The 21751-nt window shown below is 38.0% G+C and overlaps 1 protein-coding gene across 4 annotated transcripts in view; it reads left to right on the top strand.

Moving 5' to 3' along the window:
* LOC111262625 (uncharacterized) overlaps positions 1-21285 on the top strand; it is a 34358-nt gene extending 13073 nt beyond the window's left edge. For 2 of the 4 annotated variants that reach the window (XR_002681742.2, XM_086969235.1), the window contains exons 4-5: positions 17284-17349; positions 20723-21285. Coding sequence is in view for 2 of the 4 variants with exons in the window: in XM_086969235.1 (XP_086825361.1) it covers positions 17284-17302 (19 nt within the window). In the remaining 2 variants the exon portion in view is untranslated. Of the gene's footprint in view, positions 1-3369; positions 4517-17283; positions 17350-20722 lie in introns of those variants that run through there. The other 2 variants (XR_015311990.1, XM_086969236.1) reach the window with 1 other exon arrangement.
* The last annotated feature ends 466 nt before the right edge of the window (positions 21286-21751 follow it).

Here is a 21751-nt window from a genome sequence, read left to right as displayed (position 1 = left end):
CAGTCTGTTGTTCTGTTGCTATATGCCTGGGCAGCTTTACTTTCATACTTTACTTTGACGCTATTTAGCCACACTATGATTGCTGAACCTATGTGAGCTCCTCTGACCTGTCAACTTTTCTCAATTGATAGTGGCTTCAAAGATTCTCAACATGCATATGGCCCTTTGCAGGAGCTGGTTATATATATGATTTTTGTCCATATCATTGGCGTAATAAGCTTAATGAACGAGCCGGAGATAAATTTGGCGATGGCCATCTGTTGAGTCGAGCGCCACTCCGGTGTTATATCTACTTATGACATTAAATATGAGCTTAATAACATCGACTTACTCGCATATGTAAGCTAAAACATAAAAATAAGTACAATGTTTCTATATGGACGAAAAAAAATTGGAGCTTTAATATACTGAGGTGTACTACTGTAACGAGGGGCATGAGGCAAATAGTTGCTGACACCAGAGGGTAAACTAAAGTAAGTGAAGTATTTTGACACAGAGCCTTTAGTGATTTTCTAGAAACTCAATTGACTTGAAAATGAATTAAATTTGACACTCTAGGGAAATACAGATGGGCTTAAAAAGCGGAAATCCATATGCACCACAAATAAGACGGACCAGGGAATTTCTCTCTTTGTCGCCTATTGTTTATCAAAAAAAGGGAAGATCCTATAATATAGAATAACATAGCGATACTTTCAGCATACCGGGTGAAATTAGCTTTTTTTAAATAATTTTATCCTTACTAAATCGTTTACTGCTTAAGGATTTAATATACTGCTTGGAAACAGCTGGATCGATATCAAGGTATCCTTTCGACATGTAGTCTTCATTGGCCACTCCGAATCATCAAAACTAAGAGATGAAAAACCTTTTTAACAAGTTGCGACGCTCACGTTCTGAATACTGAATCCCCCAGAGCATTTAGTGGATGAATTAATGCCAGGTTTACGTGCTTCTGTTATTTCTTCGTATCTGTTCCACAGGTATATATAAAACGGTGTGTATAAATTCAAAGCTTTTAAGTCCATCGTCGTCGGTTTGCATACTAGAAAAACTAGCGTCTAGAAATATAGTTCTAGACAATGTTTAGAAGCATAGCGTTTAGAAAGCAATACTGCGGAAAAAAAATAATACGAAAGAATAATTCAAAGTAATACGAAACTGTTGCGTGATACTTAACTAGTAAACCGGCATTTACCTGGCAATGCGAAATTCGGCTCGTCTTAGGAATAATTGTGATGGCTTATATACTTTTTAAAAAATAAATAAAGGTAAACAGAATCACTTTTAAGTTTATACCCTTATCAAGCGTTCCAAAAAAATAATTATTGGAAGTGATAGGAGGTCACCTGTGGTCGACAAAAAAGAAGAGAAAAAGGTTCAGGCTGGGAATCCACCATCATCAAAGGAATTGCATTAAAAAAGCTATTGCATGAACGTGTGTGTCGGAAAAGGGATGGCGGCCGGTCAGCTGTATTAATGGAGCGGACAACCTCTTCAAAATTCGAACTAGAATCAAAGGGGCTCGATATGAATTTATTGCTGTATGACGCGTGTCGCAATTTCAAGACCCTAAAAGTGACGGGTACCATCTCTGCACAACAGAATATTTGTGGTGACGACATAAGCACCAGTTTAGTGTCTTTTTGAAGGTCGCAAATGAATTAGCTCGAAATATAAGTCTCGACACCAGTGCCGTTAATAGAGCGTGCAGCCAGGAACTGTGGTTCTCACCTACTCGGCGCAGCAGAGACAGAAAAACAAAAAAGTGTCTTGAGCCAGCGTTTTCAATGCGCATCAAATGAGGCTTTAAGCAGCGCTTAAAGCAGAAGGAATAAGCGTGGACAAGGGCAGATGAAACAGTTAAAGCTCGCGGACGATATCGCTGAAGAGCAACCAAGCATGTAAAAGGCGCTTTAGGAGTCAATGAGTAACAAAGTCAAAGATACCAAACTGACCTACGATGGACTAAAGTAAAAAGTTGGGTGACGTGTGGGAGATTAGCGAAAGCTTTATGGTTCCAAAGAAAACTTTTCATGCACTTTATCTGCTCATTTGTTTCAAAAACGCATACAAGTACATAGATCTTTGTTAAAATAAAAAAGTAAGAAAAATAAACGATATGAAAAAACTATATTAGGAGGCATGCAACTTTCGTTAATGTCTCAGTGTCCATTAAATGTTTAAATGGAAAATAAGGTTTGATATTTGAAATAAATATTTCTGAATTGTCGTTTTTGCGCTACTATTTTCGAAAATAGGAACTTTACTGTAAAAATTTAGTTGAATTCCTGTAGAATCGTGCAATGAGTAAATTCATAAATTAAATACTAAATAAAACAACGCAGAACTAATCGAAGCAAGAAGTAGAGCTCAGTTGTCTCAGTCCCTCCAGAGTACTAGAGCTTTATCTCAGTCGGTTGTCTCTAGCCTGGGCAAGAAATCGAACAGTTACACTGAAATCATTCAATAACTGTTGATGATTAAACATGAACAATGAACAAGTCATTAACTAATAACTATATTGAACTCTTTTTCTCTTGAAGCTTCTGTGTAACTTTTAGTAACCAAGCATAATAGAAACTAGTGGTAACACCTTACCAGAACAGAAAACGGTTCGAATGAAACAGCACATTGACCTCGTCATCTGAACGAACCCATATACATATAAGAAGTCCACTACTATACGATATAAAACAAGCCGCTTTGGTTTGGTGACTTTAGCAATACAAATGGCATAAAGACTCATCTATGTTGCAGGTATATCAAACCTAACAGGTTGCTCCGCGCTCTGTTAATCTAAATATTCTTAGTTTTACGACCGCCATCAAATATTCCACTAAACGCCTAGCTCTTAACATGGTACGAAATGTGTTTACACCAGCATTAAAGACTAAACCACTGCGTATCCCTAAGATTAGCAAATATGTTATCCACTAAGCAATCACGGGGACACGCTTTTTTAATCTGTGTGCGGAGGGTTCTGCTATTCCATGTGCAGGATAACATGGCGCCGGATATATACGGTGTATAATAGATTCAGCCATAGCATATAACTAAAAAACATAAAAATATAAAATATTGTGTATTGATTAAGTATAAGAACTTAGAATTAATATAAGTAAACCGTTGGACATCGTACAGTATGGTTCTTGGTTGTTTTATCTTATAATTATTTGTTTATTATTTTTAAGAGTTATTAGTTAGTGTAACTCGTAGGTAATGGGTCTCTAGTTTCTTATCTAGAAATAAGTGAAGTTTTTAGTTCGAGTGCGTACATAACCGCCATCGAACTTTCTATTTGTCTCTTCAAACAACATCAGACAGAGTTTTCCAGGGTAACATTTAAGCTTTATTCTACGCTTCCAGGTATTGAAGAAGTGAAGAACTTTTGACCATGCTTCTAATTGTTAATGTTTCGCCATGTGGAGAGCTATGCTTAGAAGCGAAACGGTTTGACCTTTGCAACTACTGTTGCTCCGGAATCCCAATGGAGTTGCATAGTAGGTGTTGATTATTACTGAATAGTCATTCGCCGCAAAAGAAAAGAAAACGAAGCGGTTAAGCTGAAGAAGCTTATAAATATGCGACGAACAAAATGCAGCGTTACCTTGAGCGGAAAAGAAGAAAGTTGTGCAGGACATGTTTCGGTGGCACAGACCAAAGCGAATAGGAGTGTAAGCTCATGACGATGAGCAAGTTTACATGGAATGGAGGAGAAGGTTACAGCTTGTGCACTGCAATACGAGCATCGCATTTTTAAACAATTTTTGTCATGTGGTAGATTCTGTTTGTACTCAGTTTAATTTAGTAAGCTCATGCAAGCTCACTTTATCAGGATACGCAGCTTCATAAAGCGGATAAAAACGATATAACTTGACATTTATAAAATGTGCTGTTGAAGCAACTTTCTAACACCTTCAATTTTAGTTGCGAAATAGGACAACGCATCTGGTCTTATACATATCAGTAGTTTTTCGGTTGTACTCAGACTGGAATCTGATCAAAATGGTATTGAGCCAAATATAAACGAGGGATTCGCATATAAGTTTTCTTAAAAAAATTGTATATATGTTCTGTTGAATGATGCCTAAAACTGAGCTGAAATTAATTGGCTGGTTTGATCTCGATTATTTTCAAGTAAATCTATTTCATCTATATGAAAGAATAATTCAGATCGCATAATCACATAGAATTCTGCCTAAAAAGTAAGCTTTTGACTTTTGATTGTATTTGATGAAGGCATTAATTTTCTGCGATTTTTTTCAATAATTTTTGACACCATATTCACTGCCGTCAAAAATTTCTGATTAGCTGCTTCCATTTTGATATCGGTAGACCCTTCTAAATGTACATCTTTAATACTGAACCTATGCATTTTACTCATCTGTTTTTAATCAAAATTTTGGCTAGCCTTATAGAAAAAAAAATCTCGAGAACGTGGCCACGTTTAGACACACAATGCTTCAGAATATATACCCAAAAGATAATTACAATAATCATTCCTGTGATGTCATTCTGAATGTCTTCGTAAACAACAAAATTATTATAGCAAAAAGAAATTGCCGAATGATCGAAATAGGACTCGACGCTATAAACATATGATAAATCTGAAAAGTTTGTCATAAATGAAATTCATGTATATGATTCCATGAGCGGAAAGTGGCATAGCACTGTCGTCGCATATCCCCTCGTTCTTTTGCTTTAAATGTTGTTACGAATAGCACAACTGCTACTAGCGAACTGGATTTCTTCGAGGTGAAGTAGCTTTTCATACTCAATTGCGGTCGCACTTGCCTAGGAATCACAATATTATTAAAATGTTCGTGGCGAGCTTGTTTATATTTGACCGCGTACCAGGGTATGCCTCCCAACATACTTTCGTATATCCTTTCGATTGACGATCAGTTGCCGACCACGAAGCTTAGCATCCGATAGCCCTGTTTGGGCCACCCAATTCACAATACTAAATGGCCCGCAGTAACACGGCTACAACTTGTTGGAGAATCCCGGCGTTAGTCGTTCGATTTTCATTAATATTCTTGTATCGTACTTGAACTTCCGCGGTGTAGTCTTGGCCTTTGAACAGACGCTTATATACGTCGTTGCCGAATCTGGAGCAGCAGGTGCACGTTCCAGCGCTGTTCCGCGGTATCCAGACGTGGTTCCGTTCGAGATAGTCCGCGATTCGGCGCAAAGTAAAGCAAATCGCGGTGTCCGTCACGATGGCGTCGAAATCTTCGACATAACACTGCGCAGCTCCCGACCTTCGACGCCTCCTCTTGGGCACCAGCTAGGCAGAACGTAATAGTACTGCAGTAGTACCAAGAAGGCCTAGAAAATTATACCGCCTGGGACCTTTAGGCGGTCCATAGAATCTACCGCCACTTCAAAGAAATGTTCCGGAGCCATTATCGGGGGAGCGTAGCGCCGCCCTGAGTCTTAGTTACGCCGCTGGCAGATCTTACATAAGGCCGGCACTTCCTGGACCTGCATTGTACGTTTGGCCCCTATAAGGAAGCGCTCTTTAACGAGTTTTAACGATAAGGAATCGCTATTTAACGTTTTTTAACATTTTTCCGAGTAACAGAAGGTAATGGCCTATTTTATCTAAAACAATCGAATATGGAAAAGCGCCTCCTCCCCCTTGACCCTGTAGACCAGGCCATGGGATGTGGAACTCTCCTTATGACTTGATTATCAACTAGTAAAGGCAAGGGTCCTTCCTCTGCTCCTTTAAATCTTGTCAAACCTGAAGGCGTCGCTCTATATCATCGGAACAGTCAAGCACGCTAAAAGTTCTGCATTGCCGTCAATAAAACTTGTCCTGTGGACAATTTCAAAGTTGCACTCCTGTGAAATCAAGAGCTCAACGCGGTCATGCTGCCGGTAACAACCTTGAAGTATCGTCCATACATACACGGTCGAGATTTATTAACAACATATACTACCGTCTAACACTTGGGTCTTGGCGTCAGCGGAGTCTACCTCGGTATCAGTAAAATGGCGGCTAATGTAGACGAAAACCCGGTCGCGCTCCCTCTTTATTTGCAGCAGCATAGATCCCAACCCGGTCCCACTGCGTTCGTCTGTGACTTTGTCTCCAGATTCCGTCGAAAGTGGCACAAGACGGGATTTTCTTGGGACATCCGATAAACCGCGTCGTAGTCGGCGTTCCAAGTCCTTTGCGATGATTATGGCGTAGAGCAGAATCCCCAGTCTGCACCAAGTTCCGTGTGAACCACCGGTAATAAAAGGTTAGGCGTAGACGCTATTTAGGTTCCATGCTAACGCAGGGATAGGCAGAACTTCCACTTCCCGTTACTTCTCAAAATCCTGAGAAACTTTTTCTGTGAATTTGTGGCCTAGGTTAATTCCTTCTTGATTTGCCACAGCCGGATTACATAGCTCCTGCTAAGTGGACTTTATAATAGGAATCCATTGTATATAACCAGGGATGACCTCTACACTAGTTTCTGCAGATAGTTTCCGAATTTCTGCCAAAATCGACAAAGATGTTTAGGGTGGCCATGGGGCAGGTGACGTTCGAAGTAATCCCAAAAGCGTGAGCACGGCCCAAAACAAAGCTGTTTGAGATACTTCTATGAAGAAACTGATATTGGGCAAGCTGTTTCCGAGAAAAAAGTTTCGGTTTATAAAGAAAGACTACCCGCTTTGTAATCATTGCTGTAGGGCCTTAAGAAATACTTGATACTGCCGGGGCAGCAATGTTTAGCAGTCTCAATAAACCACCCCGCCACTTCACTGCAGTTGGACGAAGCCTTAAGTTGTTTCCTAAAAGGTCAGTATGTAATCCTGTACAGCTTTGTAAGCACGGATGCACGAGGTCAGTATCACGTACTCCTAGCGAACCTAAAAGAGCATTCTGTCAGGGAAAGGAATGCCACCGCTATTATCAAAATCCTGCGAATGGCAAAGCTGCTACTGGTGAATTGCAATTTATTCGGCCTCAAGTAGCTTATTGTATACAGATCTGGGCTGCATTTACCTGGGTATTATAATATTATTAACATTCGCGCTCATTTAATATGTTTTATATTGACCCTTCAATATTGACCCAAATCATATATAACATAATACTAAGTGTCACGTGGCGGAATTTGAGCCAGCGCGTATACTCTCAACGCTTCCCGCTGACCCACACAGCCAATATAATCCATATGGATCCCTCCCACTACAGACATGTGACACGCAGCTTTAATTTAAATATAAAACGCACACCACGATACTTTATCTGACCTTTTTTTATTAACAGACGTAGATGTCAATACAAATTAAATATATTAGTTGATGCTCGTTGTTGTAGTCCAATTTAGTCAGCAGTTTGTGCGAATTCGCTAATTAGTCATGTGCTAAAAAGACTTGTAGACTCGTCTTGTCTCGTATCTCTGATCATTTTTTCCTAAAGTTTAAACTGTTACTCACTAGATGCTATTTAAATCTAAGATATATTGAGAGTCTTCCAGTTTGTTTCATGAACATTTTCATCAAACCTTTCATAACTCGTATACTGGCAATTACGTGGATTATAGATTGCATACTCCAATAAAATAAGCCTTCAACCTTGGTGAGGGCCTTTCAGATAGACCGTTGCGAATATATATCAACACACATAAATAAGCAAATATGTTGGACGAAAGATAAAACTGCGCAATTATTACTGTGTGAAACAACACGTTTGAGTTTCAAAGCGGTTTATTGCAAATGAGTAATAGGTAAAGTACTCCATGGATGAAAAACGCCAATAGCGGACTCAAAGTTTTCAAACAAATTCTGATTTTGCATTGAGTTTTGCTTTATGTAATTTGAGGTCCCATAACTGTGTGCTCTCTAAACTGGGATTCCTACCCCCAAGAAGTAGAAAGGCTATTTACACTTGAAGTGAGCACACTTGGACCTTAGAGATAACTAAAAGCTTAGATTTGAGGCTGTGGTTTTGAATTTATGCTGGAAAGGTGCTTGTATAGAGATACTTTCCATTAGCAAACTGCTGATCTGCTACTCTGTAGTCACACGGGGAATTATACTTGGCAATTTCATACGGTTCTATCTACGAATAAGCACAAAATAACTGTACTATTATTAGAACAAGAACCCAAAACACACCATGTCCAATCATTAATTGAAGAAATTGGATGTTCCTGTCTTTCTCAATAATTCAGAAGATCTGAATGCAATACATTACTCACGCGTGATAGAAAGTTTTTCAGCTTTCGCAAAAATGCAGAATGACTGAGAAGAATTTGATTTTTTGTGACGAAACGGGCGGCTATCTGTAACTCGGTGCTGGTCTCATAAAAGGAACATTTAAGAAATCTATGCGTCGTTTCGTGCTGGAAACTAGCTCTTTGAAACAATATTTCACATCACACAGGACGTAATACTTGAGATATTTATTTAATTCTATACAGTACGTAATATGCGGTGTAATATTGAAGTGACCTTTTGACTTATATTGCTTTATTGGATTCTGCAGTGGTTGTCGAACAGTCACAGAGAGTGATGTACGAAAAACTAATCAATCTAGAAATCAGTAATGAATTCAATCTTCGCATAAATAAAAAAGGTGCTTATGAAGTCATTCAATAAGAATCAAGTCTAAAACACTACTAAAAAATCGAACGTAGACTGTCTCAAATAAGGGATGATCAGATTGTTAGGTAGCTTTCCCTTATCCTTGGTGATTGCCTTTAACTATTATATAATAGATTCACAAATTTAAAAGAAACTATACTACGACCGAAAATAATATAGGTCTAGAGACAAGCTTCGTAAAGCATTACGCAGTTTATATCAGAATCGGTTTCTTGGAACGTCGCGTCATATTTATTAAATGTCCCCGCGCATGTAAGCTAAATATACAACACATATCACACCTGCAAAGTTTTATCGTAAATTACATATCTTATTTCAACTAAACGTCACATTTGCAACTTGTACCCGAAATTGAACATATATTTTGTTGTTCTTGAAATGTTGTATGCGTGAGTTAGAGATAGTCCAAGTATCATAGTTAAGTTTTTACCCAGATGGACTTTTTCGGAAGCCGCATGAAAACTGACAACAACATAGACCGTCGATTTTTAGAGAAAAGGAAAGTTTTTCTTATCTTAATGCGCGAAAAAATTGGTTTTTGCTAAAACTATGCACTTTTTTCGACCATGAAGAGTTTACTGTTTTATTATAGAAAGATCAAGCTTTTTTTAGCACGAAGATGGTGAACACATACTCGTTACAAGAAGCAACCCGCTGAAGTTAGTTTCAATTCAACTTCCCTACCCTCTGTACTTTTTTTTTTTATTTCATGCTTCCCTGAAAAAACATTAGATTGCTAGTTTTAAAAGCTCATAAGCTTTTCCGTTGTTGAATCTGCTTTAATATTTGTGTAGCCGAAATAAATTCCACTGAACTATCGAATAAGAATGAAGCTAAAATAATAAAAACTTAACAAATATTTACGTTATTTCGCCACAAATGTTATGTACCGCTGCCGTTCTTATTTTAAATAGATGATAACTACGATGTCAAAAAAGAAACTAATAACAAAAGATAGCTAAAAGTTAAAGATAAAGTAGAGTTTTTCTAACATATTTATTCGAGAGTTGTTGTACCACTGAATTTTGTGAGTAAAACCTATGAAAGCTTCTAAGCAACAAAAAAAGTTGCTATGGCTTTCAACATCCAGGATCCACAGTAGTAACTTAGTAACGTGGATTATGACTGCATTTGCAAAAAAATACGAAAAAATAGTAAGATACCTGAACACAAAGTTGGTTGATTAGCAGCGGCCTTTTTAATACATTTTTTCGAACACACAGGTGATACTAATGCATTGATTGACTAGCATAATAAGCAACACTATATTGTAAGTTGCCAGCACCAAATATGTCTGTTGCGCTACCAACTCCTAGGCGAATGAATGTTTTAGTCAAGGTTTATGATTCATATTCCGCACTAGATACGCCCCATCTGGCCCCATAGTAAATCCTAAGAGTAAGCAGCATTTCTTACGCGACGGGTTGTCATTCGATGAGTTGGAAAGGCAGTTCTAATAAATCCAATCTCACCTTGACGAAAGGCCGCATCAACGGGCGCATAAGGAGCAACCTAAGCTCACGGTTTGGCTTCACTTTTTAACAGACTCCACAACTGCGAACAAACTTCCAAACTTTCATCCATACTTCACTTTTCAAAAAATAGTGTGACCCAATTCTAGGACAAGCATTGTCAAGCCCGGATAATGTTGGTGCAGAAAGCACCGTCCTGTAAAGGCAGAGTAATCTTGGCGCTTCCCGAACTGTTGCGTTGTAATTGACATGGAGTTAGCGCTCCGCCTTATGGTCTTGGTCATAGGTGTCAATGTACAGATATGACTAAACATCAACGGCGCAATTCATCGCGCCAACTCGGCGCCGGATTTCAAAATCGTATTTCAGCAACTCTAAGACCTAAAGCTAAATTTAGGCAGATGCTTCTCCTACTTCGCAGGCTTTTGCGTATTATTGCCGATGGCTGTAGTAAACCGCCGCTCATAGAGGTACGAATGGTGTCTCTTTATTACCCATATGATAATCGAATATCCGCTTTTCAACGCATGCCACTTTGCCTCCGAAACCGAAAGTCGCCTACTAGCGTATGGCCCCATGCGTTTTTCATTCCCCTAAATTGGATGAGAATCCCATCTAGCCCAACGCCGCTTACAACGGCCTGCACTTTAGTCGGTAAATCTTCTTGGAAGTGTTAAAAGCTGGCCTGTCTTTTAGGTTTACAGCTAGAAACGCTCCTTACTGCGATTTAAAGAGCGTAATTCGCCTCGCTCTGTAACAACGCGATAGGAATGAGATGAAGAGCACTAAGACACACCACGCTGTTTATCAGTTAAAACAAAACTGTTTCTTAGAAGGGACCTCTCGGAAACAATGCCGTGCGATTGTTAACAACAGCAAACATTTTTACCTGCTCCCCGCCAATCTTCGACCCACAAAAGTTAGAGGATGCTGCAAGGCATCATCGAGATTGATGGCTCGCTTGTAACCGTTAATATTATTTAAATCTTGGCGCCAGCATCCAGCGCGTTCTCTACTAATCCAACATCATTAAATGCTTCTGTGTCGATCTCAAACGAGGCATCAATGCCGACAAATGAAACTAGTGGGGGATTCACCCGGTCGAACATAGCCAACAAGGGTCGCATGCGTCATCTCTTGGCATACAGCGTCCAGGCGCCTGGATCAAAGTGTTGTACAGGGTCGAATTTGCCGTTACAATGAAGTTTGCGAAGGTGATCGACTTTTTGTTGTTGGTAGACAATGTTAAACACAATGGTTGTAATCGATCAAACTTTGTTCGCACATTGGGGCTTGTTTGATCTTGTCTCAAATATCTGAAGCACTCTCCTTTTCTTTCCATACGTTTTAACAATTTCTCAGGAAAGCCGACTCTATTCGAGGAGAAGCGTTTATTCAGTTTTTGCTTAAATATATCCCAGTTTTCTATCCCGGACACGGTTGCAACACACCAGAATGGAGCCGTGTGGTAATAGCTGCATTGTTTTGGCACCGCTACTGATCTGCTGCCAAACGCGCAGCTCCTTCTAGCCACTTGGTCGCCCGGCTACCATCAAAGCCTAGAGCTTCTGCCTCTCCAACCTCCTACAAACTCTCTAAGAAGCGGCAAGCTAATCGCCCGTGCTTTCTCCATCTGGAATCCTACGGAGCTCCAGTCAAATTTGAACGAGATTTGATCACTAATATTTGGCGATTAAGCAGTCGGCTAAAAAGTTTTATATGTCTAAGACGGGCCAAACCCAGAGATGCATGTATTATAACAATATGTACTTTTGCGTATATTCCAACAGTATATTTATATATATACGTACTTATGTTTGAATAATTGAATTAGAAGCGAATAAAAAAAAAAAAAGATAAGGAACAAAATAAAAAATCATAAGTAGAAACAAAGAAAAGCTAAGCGTTCTCCTGCCGATCAAATATTAATAATTATTTATTTTACATGTGCTGTCAGATCCCGGGCGTATACTAGTTAACGTCCTTGAGCTTCTCTCCGTAAAAATTACTACTGTATTTTTTCTGTTCACCTCGCTTAATTTACCATATCATAGGAATGAAAGCCATGTATATTAAGTCATGCGTCTGCGGATGCAGATTTCGCAGGATGATTTACTGTCTGCGAGACACGAATAAATAACCTGTCTTTCTATAGATAAGTTGTTACATAAACTAAAAAGTTAAAAATTGAAAGCTTTTTTCCCATTTTATCTCTCTCATATCACTTTACCTTCAAGATATTAATACTAATCTTTTTCTTTGCCATAAGTATATATACATTTATGCTATCAATGGTACTGGTTATCTGTTATTTTCGCGATACTTTGACTCAACGTGTCTTATTGTAACATAGGACTACAAGGTACCAAAGTGACAATCATTTGTACTAATAGTTCTAAACATAAATGCTAGCTGGCTGCTGCCGTTGCTACATCTTGTATTTAGCACTTTCCTTGCTACCAATTACCTTGTTCATTTTTCCCTGGATATTGTTCCATTGATAATAAACGGTAATTATGCAGTGTCCTTGTGTTGTCAGTTATATGCCAGCATCCTCGCTAAACCTTAGTTTAGTCCGGAATGTTTTCATCGTAATTAGGTTACCAGATCTGACTTGATCACGATCAGACTCTTACACGCGACCTATTTTCCAGCGCACATAGAAGCTTGCCAAACCGTTGCCTTCCTACAATGACTCGGCCGTTTGTAAGATTATTGGAAAGCACCCACTCTTAGAATTCGGTAGTTGGAGGTAGATGGAATTTATCTATTAGTTCTATTAGTGACGCGTTGTTACATTCACTAAATGTTTCTAGTTGTTATAGCAGTACCCAATTATGTGGTTAATTATACATTGAATCCACCGGAGCATTCGTCAACTCCAAAGGCATGTACTTGGATTAACACAAACGTTCGAGATGCACGGTTTTCTCTCTATTTCCGAGCGCCTTAAAGATCTGATAAAAAAAACAGTTACCAGATCTAAAATAGAAAGTATAACATTTACCCTTCTCTCTACGCTGCGTCGAGAGCTTTGTCGAACATATAACCTTAAAAACTTCGTTTGATCTCGTGGTTCATTATAATGAGAAGCAGAAGAAATTTAACGTGATGCTCGGATATATCGAGGCATAACATTATCATCGTCATCAGGAAAAACAACCGTAGCTATGGACGGAAAAATAGCAATCACTACAACAACACATACGCTCTTCGTCATGATTAGTAGTCAGCACAGCTCAGAAATCAAGATCAGCTGTACTACCATATTACGGTAGGTAAAAAAAACAGAACTAGCAAAAGTCAGGCGCGTTTGCTATCTTTATGACATTTCTAGATTAATTAATATTTTAATTTACTGTAACATGCCGACAATTATTTAAGCAAATATGCTTCCTTTATATAATTAGATTATAACAGTATTACAGTATAAAACATTTGGACAAGCCAGATTAAACTTTCGGTTAGTAGATTAGGATAATATGACGGCTAGTAGTATCCAAGAATCACATAAAAACTTCTTTGAAAAATTGCGTAGATTTAAATTATATGTGCATTTATTTATAATAATTGTTTACTGGATTTGCGTCTAAAAAGAATCCAATACAAGTCATAGGAGTTCATCGAAAAACACCAAGCCCATGGGGCTATACTGAAATATGACAGATCCACCGAAAAGTCGTAGCTTGCCCTTGAATGTGTAAAGCAAGAAGCTTAAGATGAGGAATCAATTGTACCATTAAAAGCTACCAATTTTCTAATTCGGTCTGACTCACTAGAAAGGAATGCTTTTCATGACTTGTTTCTTTCTTTATACAGGTCTCCAATAATACGGACAATTATATTGATTATAATTTAATATATGCGTAGATGAGAATTAATGTTAATGAAAGCGAAGTACATCAGCGTCGAATAGACAACAGGATTCATTCAACATATTTAGCTTAGCTAGTATCGAGTGATCTTGAAAACAGGACAATTAACAGTCGTGGCATCTACTTCCCAAAAGATCGATATTTGGATTCCTTACCATGAAATATCTTCTACGACGTAGTGCTTCGCTCAAAAAACCTGCTTTTTGAAGTTAATTTGATAACTTACGCTGAATATTTTACGGTTATCATGTGCGCATAAAGACAGGACGAGCTGCGAAAAAAGGCAAATCAAGCATTGACAGAAACAGAAGACTTTATGAGCGATCGCGGGCTTAACCTTGATTCTAAATACTCGGAAAAAAAACGTCCAGACAAATATGACCGTGTTAAAAGAACACATAAAATTTGTTAAACATTCTAGATACTAAAGTATTTATACTGAGCAGGACATGCGAAACACGAAATACCTAAGTCAGCCAAAGCAACAAAAGTTGCCGCAGATGCAATACGAATCGTGCAGAATACTTACGGACCACGGAAAAGAAAAGCAAAGCTATTTATGTTAATACCAGAAGCAATTATCTCATTTGGGTGCCATCTGGATTAAATTCTTTTTTTTGACAAGTTTGCCGAATTGTTATCACTCAGGTAACATTGGTTCTACCAAAATGTATATCGTGGGATAAAGGTAACCTTTATAGGACAATCCAACAGAAGACCACACAGGAGCAATTCCGCATGCAAAACAACGATCAGGTCTATTGTCTCTGACACTGAGGGGTGGTTAAAAAAAACTGCGAAAAGAAGCTATAATTTACCCCACGCAGTACATCACGAGACACTGAGCCTTTCAGTGCTTTCCATATTGGATAAGAGAGGCTTCCTTAAATATATATGTATATATGGGCGGAAGATAACGCTCTGCACACACAGACTGAGTGCTCAGCCTTCCAACAGATCAGTTCCTACGCCAACGAAAGAGCAAAAAGGGTACTTGAAAAGAGTATGGGAAGTTTCGTAAGTTACATATACAGCTGCAAAGGAAATTGCAGCCAAGGAAAAGAGTAGCAGAGTTAATCCTGTTAGAGAAAGAAAGACTGTGGAAAGAAAGGCTAACGAGACTCCTTATGGCTAAAAGTGATCCTGAGAGGTCGGGTTCAGTGAAGAGACGGGCAGAGGAACCCCACCACGGATCAAGTTCATCTGTTTAGGTCCCTCCACCTAAACCCAGCCAGGGTGTTCCAAGGTGACACGTGCCACTCCCACCTGTCAGCCACTAATACTACTAAGAGTAGATCCAAGCTAATTTGAAGTAAAATACAAAAAAGAAATTGAAAATAGGAAGATAGTATTCTCGGTGGAAACAAGTTCAACCATTGGGGTTGAGCTCTACGCTCAGCCCAGGGGAAATAGGCTTGCTTTTGTAACATACTCATTAAAAAAAGGCGCTGATTTTATTCATACTACATTATTAGAACCTGGAAGTGGTCGGTTTCTTCACGGATCTTGGCTTACCCTTAAGAACGTTTAGAAGGTCTTTCACAGCACATATCGGGGAAAAAGTCAGAAGTCGCTATCGGAAATCCTCAAAAGGTATTGGTGGATATTGCGCCCAAGATGCTTAATTCGAAGATCACACCCAGTGCCACTTGGCATCGAAGTCATCTAAGAGAATCCAAGCATCCGCGATGTAGCGATAACAGATAGGGTTAAACTCGCGTTCCTAAAATTGAACTTGGTTTTCAACTTTAGTCCAAAACCGCCTAGTGTATTTCTTAACCGGTAGCTCATTATTGCTTGAAGATATTTAAGAAATGTTATACCTGCGCGAAAGCGTTCATCGATGGATGCCAGCTAAAACAACGGAAGTAGACCCTTTGTTCATGACATCGCTAGCAATGGCTGATGATGCTTGGAAACACACTACCGGAAATAATAGTGGCAAATAATAATGGCGGAAATAAGTGACGGAGGTCTATAGTTTACGGACTTCATCCTTTGCCTCGCGAGACATATGAATACCATGAACCACATAGTTTATAGGCATCGTAGAACCGATGATATAGATATGGTTTCGAGCAATACAGCTAAATCATATTAGTGAATTAGTTTGCTATATTATAGGCTTTAAAAGTAATCTTAACAAGTGTAAATAAAAAAATACACCTATTTTTGCTCAGTTTTATTTATATATTTACATAAACGATCTGTAAATAAATATGCTATAAATAAAATATATTACAACCCAAACCTGTATCTCGCCTATGCCCTTGTAAGAATTAAGCGACTTCTCCTGCAAAGCATTATTTTTATCTTCTAAAACGTTCACTGTATTACCGGTCACTTATCTGATTCCTTTCCCTGATAGAAATCACCCTTTTCTAAAGGTTATAACTAAAATGAAATTGATATCCGTTGCGCGGGGATCTATGTCACGTCTTATCTTTTAAGCATTAATTCTTATCTATTTCACGCTCTCCCACTATTAACCCGCTTATAGATTGGAATCAGCGTGCTTTCGTCAAAGGGAGAACAATCACCATCGAAGTAGTTTCTGTGATTCAACATAGGATTACAAACTAATGACAACTAAGTGCACCTAGACTTTACCAAAGCCTAAAGTATTAATTACAACTTGCTCCTTATTAAACTTCACCTTTTAAACTCTATCTTAAATATTAATGTATAAAATGATACTATATTTAATAAACAGGACATTTCATGCAAAGATCAATACTGTTTTTAGCAGCTCTGTAGCCGCATATTTCTCCTGCGTTCTTTCATAAATAATGCCTTGCTCCTATATTATTTTCCGATTATCCTAGACATGTTAGACATATAAGCCACAACGTAATTATTTCATGTTGTCGATATTCATCTACATAGTCGTGTAAGTGAGAATATATTTACGAAATACAATAAATAGGTTTTTTGCAATTGTATGTAAAAAGCGAAACGCTCAGCTGTTCTATTGGTATACTTCATTATTATAAGACAAATTAAATGTTTTATTAATTCCAATCGTACGAAGGTCACAATAGTAAAAAAGTGAGCCTGAACGGTCTCTATTCAAATGGGAAAGGATCATGGACTACTAGAAGAGGTGGTACACGGATGTCAATACACGGAGGGTTGCTCGGGCACACTCTAGCCATGTGACAACTAGGGCACAATTAAAGGGAGTGGCTTATATATAATAATGGAATCTTTTATGAATTACAGCAACATGCATACACACCCAAAATAAATAGGTGTTAATAAACAAAGTGTTATAAAAATCATAAGGGCAGTATACTAATATAGACCTACTTTTATTGTAGCTCTCTTTGCAGGCGTTGACCTGTGTGTCACTCATGTTGGAAGTACTGCATCTTCGCTAGGGAATAGTGAGTAAAATACACAATCGATTGCAACGAGCCTATATAAAGTTTCAAACGTATTGGAGTAGGTTGCATATAATAAAGGCTTCAGATGAACAATTACTAACTTGCAAGGAGGTTGCTGCAAGGAAGTAAACGATGTCGACGGGTTGCAGCTGGCGAGGTTACATTAAGTACGTATATAAAGAGAGGCGAAGATTGGTTAAACTCGTAGTAAATAAAAAAAAGTAAAATAATAAAATAAGTAGTAGTAAAAACTTTTTGTGGAAGAAGATCGCAAGCAAAAGTAATGGCGGAAATGGCAATAAAACTAACTATTTCAAGTTTTACCACTTAGAGCTGTCGCTCTATGATAACTGAAAAAACTACTTTAGCTACCTTTTATCACGGCGCACACACTACTCAGGGCTGTGCTCATCACATCGATCTACTTGACACCAGACCTAAAACTTCTTGCAACTCTGTTCCTATTTCAGACTTTATTTCATTTATTTAAAGCTATCGCTATAAATGTATGCAGTATAAATGTATGTAATATATATCAATGTATCCTATGCGGTTTTATGTAGTACTTTATAGATATTTTAAATGTATACTACTTAGCTCAAAGCTTCTGAGCGTTCTGTCGTTACCATCGTAGGGCGATAATACGTAAATCATTCGGCCTCTATAATAAATTTCTATTTTAATCAGCTTAGTGCTGTTCGGTTTTACGTACTTATCAACCACTAATTTTCAATATCGTTTATATAGGTTCTATAGAAGGCTCACTCCCAACCCGAACACACCAATTTAACTGACAATTTCTATGGCCAGATGACGATCTCAATAATACCAAGGTTGCAAGATTAGTTTCACAGACGCGTAGCCTTCGGCATATAATTTTTTAGGAAGAGTCTGTTTACTTTCTACCAGCTATTGGAAAAAGATGAACCGAAATGGCGCAAAGCAGGGAAGCGATTCTGGCATGAACGTATATGTTTGTGGCGAATAAGATCCTACGGTTAAATAAACGCTACAACAATTCAAGAATTCTTCGTTAATTAGACTTGATAATATGCTGAGAATCTGTCCAACTTCAAGAAACATCCAAATCCTCAACGAGCAGATCTAGATAGGTTAATGCAAGTGTACCCAGTATAATAGCTTTATTCACCTGCTTTAAGCCAAGGCAGGTTACTGTCTTTGCATGAGACTACTATGACTGACGCTCACCCTAATAGATCTATTACTCAGTAATCCCTCGTGCATCTTTTTGACCAATTTTTGTTTTACTATCTCCTGGGTGATAATGTGACCCTTTAGACTTAACTTTCTGTCAAACTAAAGTCTTTGCTTCCTTTACCTGCGCGATGTGTTTATATCTTATATTAGGCTCACTCAGATCAGATCGCAGGAATGGCACAAAACTAGCTATAAAAGAGAAAAATCCATTTGGACAGCTACAATTCGGATATTGGCAATACTTTATTATCGAGCTAAGTTGAGCTGTTAGTTACCCCGCTCGTTTATTCGAAGAACTCTTATTCTGGTCAGCAAACGCTAGCGCTAACCCTTAAAAACGCCTTTTTCCCGCGTTATATGGCGGGTTATTTAAGCAATCCGCGACGCTTAAGCTATCTATATATACATAAGCTTTCTTACACTTGTTTCTATTTTAGCCGTACTCGTGGCGACTTTTGTTTCAAATCGTACATGTTTAACATAAGCAATTTTCGCCGATGCCTAGCCTTGTTGCAGCGTCCCTATCTATACTTATAATTTTAACTATCTTTTTTTTCACTGAACTGTCTCACAATTTTCGGTTTCTGTGTGAGCTTATTACAATTGCAGAAGCCTCAGCGTCAGTGAGGCTTCTACGTCGTGACCACGCAGCCTTCATACGTGTCTCTCCGGCCTTTAACTTACTCTCTTTTTACTAAAGAGATACTTCTCTTATGAGAAAGACCTCCTTAAAAATAGTTCATGTAGATGGCAAATTCGATGCAAAGCCGATTTAGGATATACATGTCTAACTACTGCCTCCGCTATAACCATGACACGGTGTCCTTATATAAATTAATAGATAAAGAGTACCTATTCACTCTTCATTACCCAAATTCAAACATACACTTCGTTGTGCCAAGTATAGATAGACTTTTTGGTCTTTATTTTGAATATTTGTGTTAGTACTTTGTGTTTGCTCCTGTAACATAAACTTGACGTGCAGTCTATGGGTGACGCAATCTCATGTCACCTATAGACCGCACATTACTCGCTTTTATGCTCTAACTGCATTAAATGTATCTGAGTATAATACCTCATTACCTTCCGAATCATGTCCGGAATGTCACGCATTTGTTTTTTATCATTCATGTTCGTACTGTCTGATTATCGGAGATCGGCACTTTTCCTTTCGCACTGGGTACTTCCCCAGCCCCATTTTTTCCTTCCCAGATCTTTCTATGCCTACAAGCCCAACTTCAATGGCTTTTCGGTACTGAACCCCTTTGAACAGGAAACCAAGCAGGATTTCAAATTACTTCAATATCAAGTCAAATAGTTCGTGACGTGGTCGGACCTTATAGTTTGTAGAGGTAGCCTGGGCACCACAGTAACACATAATGTATTTTTTCCGAACCGCCTTAATTTTAAGAAGATATATTTTTGGTTCTGCTCTGTAAACCAAAAATAGTTATATTAGTATTAGTACAATATACTTTTGATAGGATTTCTTGAATATTCTTATACAAATATCACAGTTAAATATAAATTATAATAAAATAATACAACATAAGTGACACCTTGCATTTTTAACTAAATTTTTTTTTGACTCAGCTTTTTTGATTTGGAAGACCCACTTTTGATTCAGCTCTAGTACTTGCGGGCTGGGTGATAACCGGACCGTTACAACTCTACGGCAATCTGCTTAAAATCAAACTACCACCCATTTAATATCAGCAAATGCTTGTCATGTAATTCAGCTTCCAAAGGGGTAAATAAAGAGGTGTAAGTTTTCAATTATACGTATATAATCAAATGTTGCGACAAATATCAATACTCGCGATTTGTAGCCAAGGGAGCCTCAATCGGGAATATTATTATATATTCGAAAAATGTTGCATATCATGACACAACTATAATATAGATAGAGATAATAAATATCATAGAAATTATATATGTGAGACGTGTAATCTATTAAGTGATGTGTGCATGCGTGTATAGTTGGAAGAAAATAAAATGAGGGAAAAAGTAGACTTGCAGTTATTAATATACAAAAAATAAATAGTGATAAATGATCTGCAGTTGGTTTTATTATAAGTCATTATAATTCATGTTATAATAGAGTTCACTTCGCTAAACATGCTTGTAGATAATACTTTATATATGGCAATTTCAGCTGAGATTTTTGGTGATGATAGAAAATACAGCAGCATACACAGCCAGTCTACAAGATGAACGACGGAACGTTAAAAAAGTCGGCTTTTACACGGTGGAAATTACGATCGCCAGCAAACATGGTACGCGTTAAGTTAGCTCCTATAAAAATATCAGTTTTCATAAAAAAAAAATTGCGTCTATAATGCATTCAGTGAATCAGTGTTTTCATTTAGACAACTAATCTCTTCATAAACGCTGAGTTCATCCAACTACACCAGTAATTTGTCTACTACTCTGTATCGATCTTAGTAGACATTTTGCAGCTTAGGTCTAACTCAAACTGATGTAGATTTTTAAGTAAACATTTGGTGTATACGTAGTGATTACTAAAATCAGCAAATACAGATTGTAATTGTGAGTAACGGATAATTGCATAGGTGTTCTGTTAGACAAAAGCCTACGACGACCTGATTAAACCTGATCAATGGAAAAATGTCGTCATTGTTTACGAACCTGTCTGTACTATTGGCATGTTCAATTTGCTTGTATTCATGCACAGCTTACGAAGTTTCGAGTTTGCAAGCCACGCCCAATGCGCCTGCGACATATATCTCTAATTAGATTGTTTTGACGAGTATTTTCAATTAGAAAGACGTAGTAATGGTATAATGGCTGTGCATAGCAACCATTTTTAGGGACTTAATTTTTTTTAATTAAAAGCAAAATAGTCAGGCATTTGTGCTAGTTAGTTTTGACTTTGAACCTAACTTTCTAGTGGACAGGCACTGGAAAAACAGCGACGCCCGATATAGCTTGGACCATTTGATAGTAGAGTGCTGCGAAATATGTTTGCTCAGGTTGTGCTAAATCGTTCTGCTATTAATATATCGGGAATCCATCCTACTTCATTCGCATCTGCAGTTTTGGACGAAATATAGAAGCAAGCAAAATGACAAAACGCAAGCAAAAAAAACGAGTGATTGTAACTGTAGTAAAGAAGTTTTTGATGAACATAAATCAAATTCCGTTTTAATATTTACACGACATA

The sequence above is a fragment of the Varroa jacobsoni genome, unplaced genomic scaffold (genome assembly GCF_002532875.2).
Source record: "Varroa jacobsoni isolate VJ856 unplaced genomic scaffold, vjacob_1.0 scaffold_684, whole genome shotgun sequence".
NCBI classification, from domain to species: Eukaryota; Metazoa; Arthropoda; class Arachnida; order Mesostigmata; family Varroidae; genus Varroa; species Varroa jacobsoni.
This window is presented reverse-complemented; position numbering and strand designations above follow the sequence as displayed.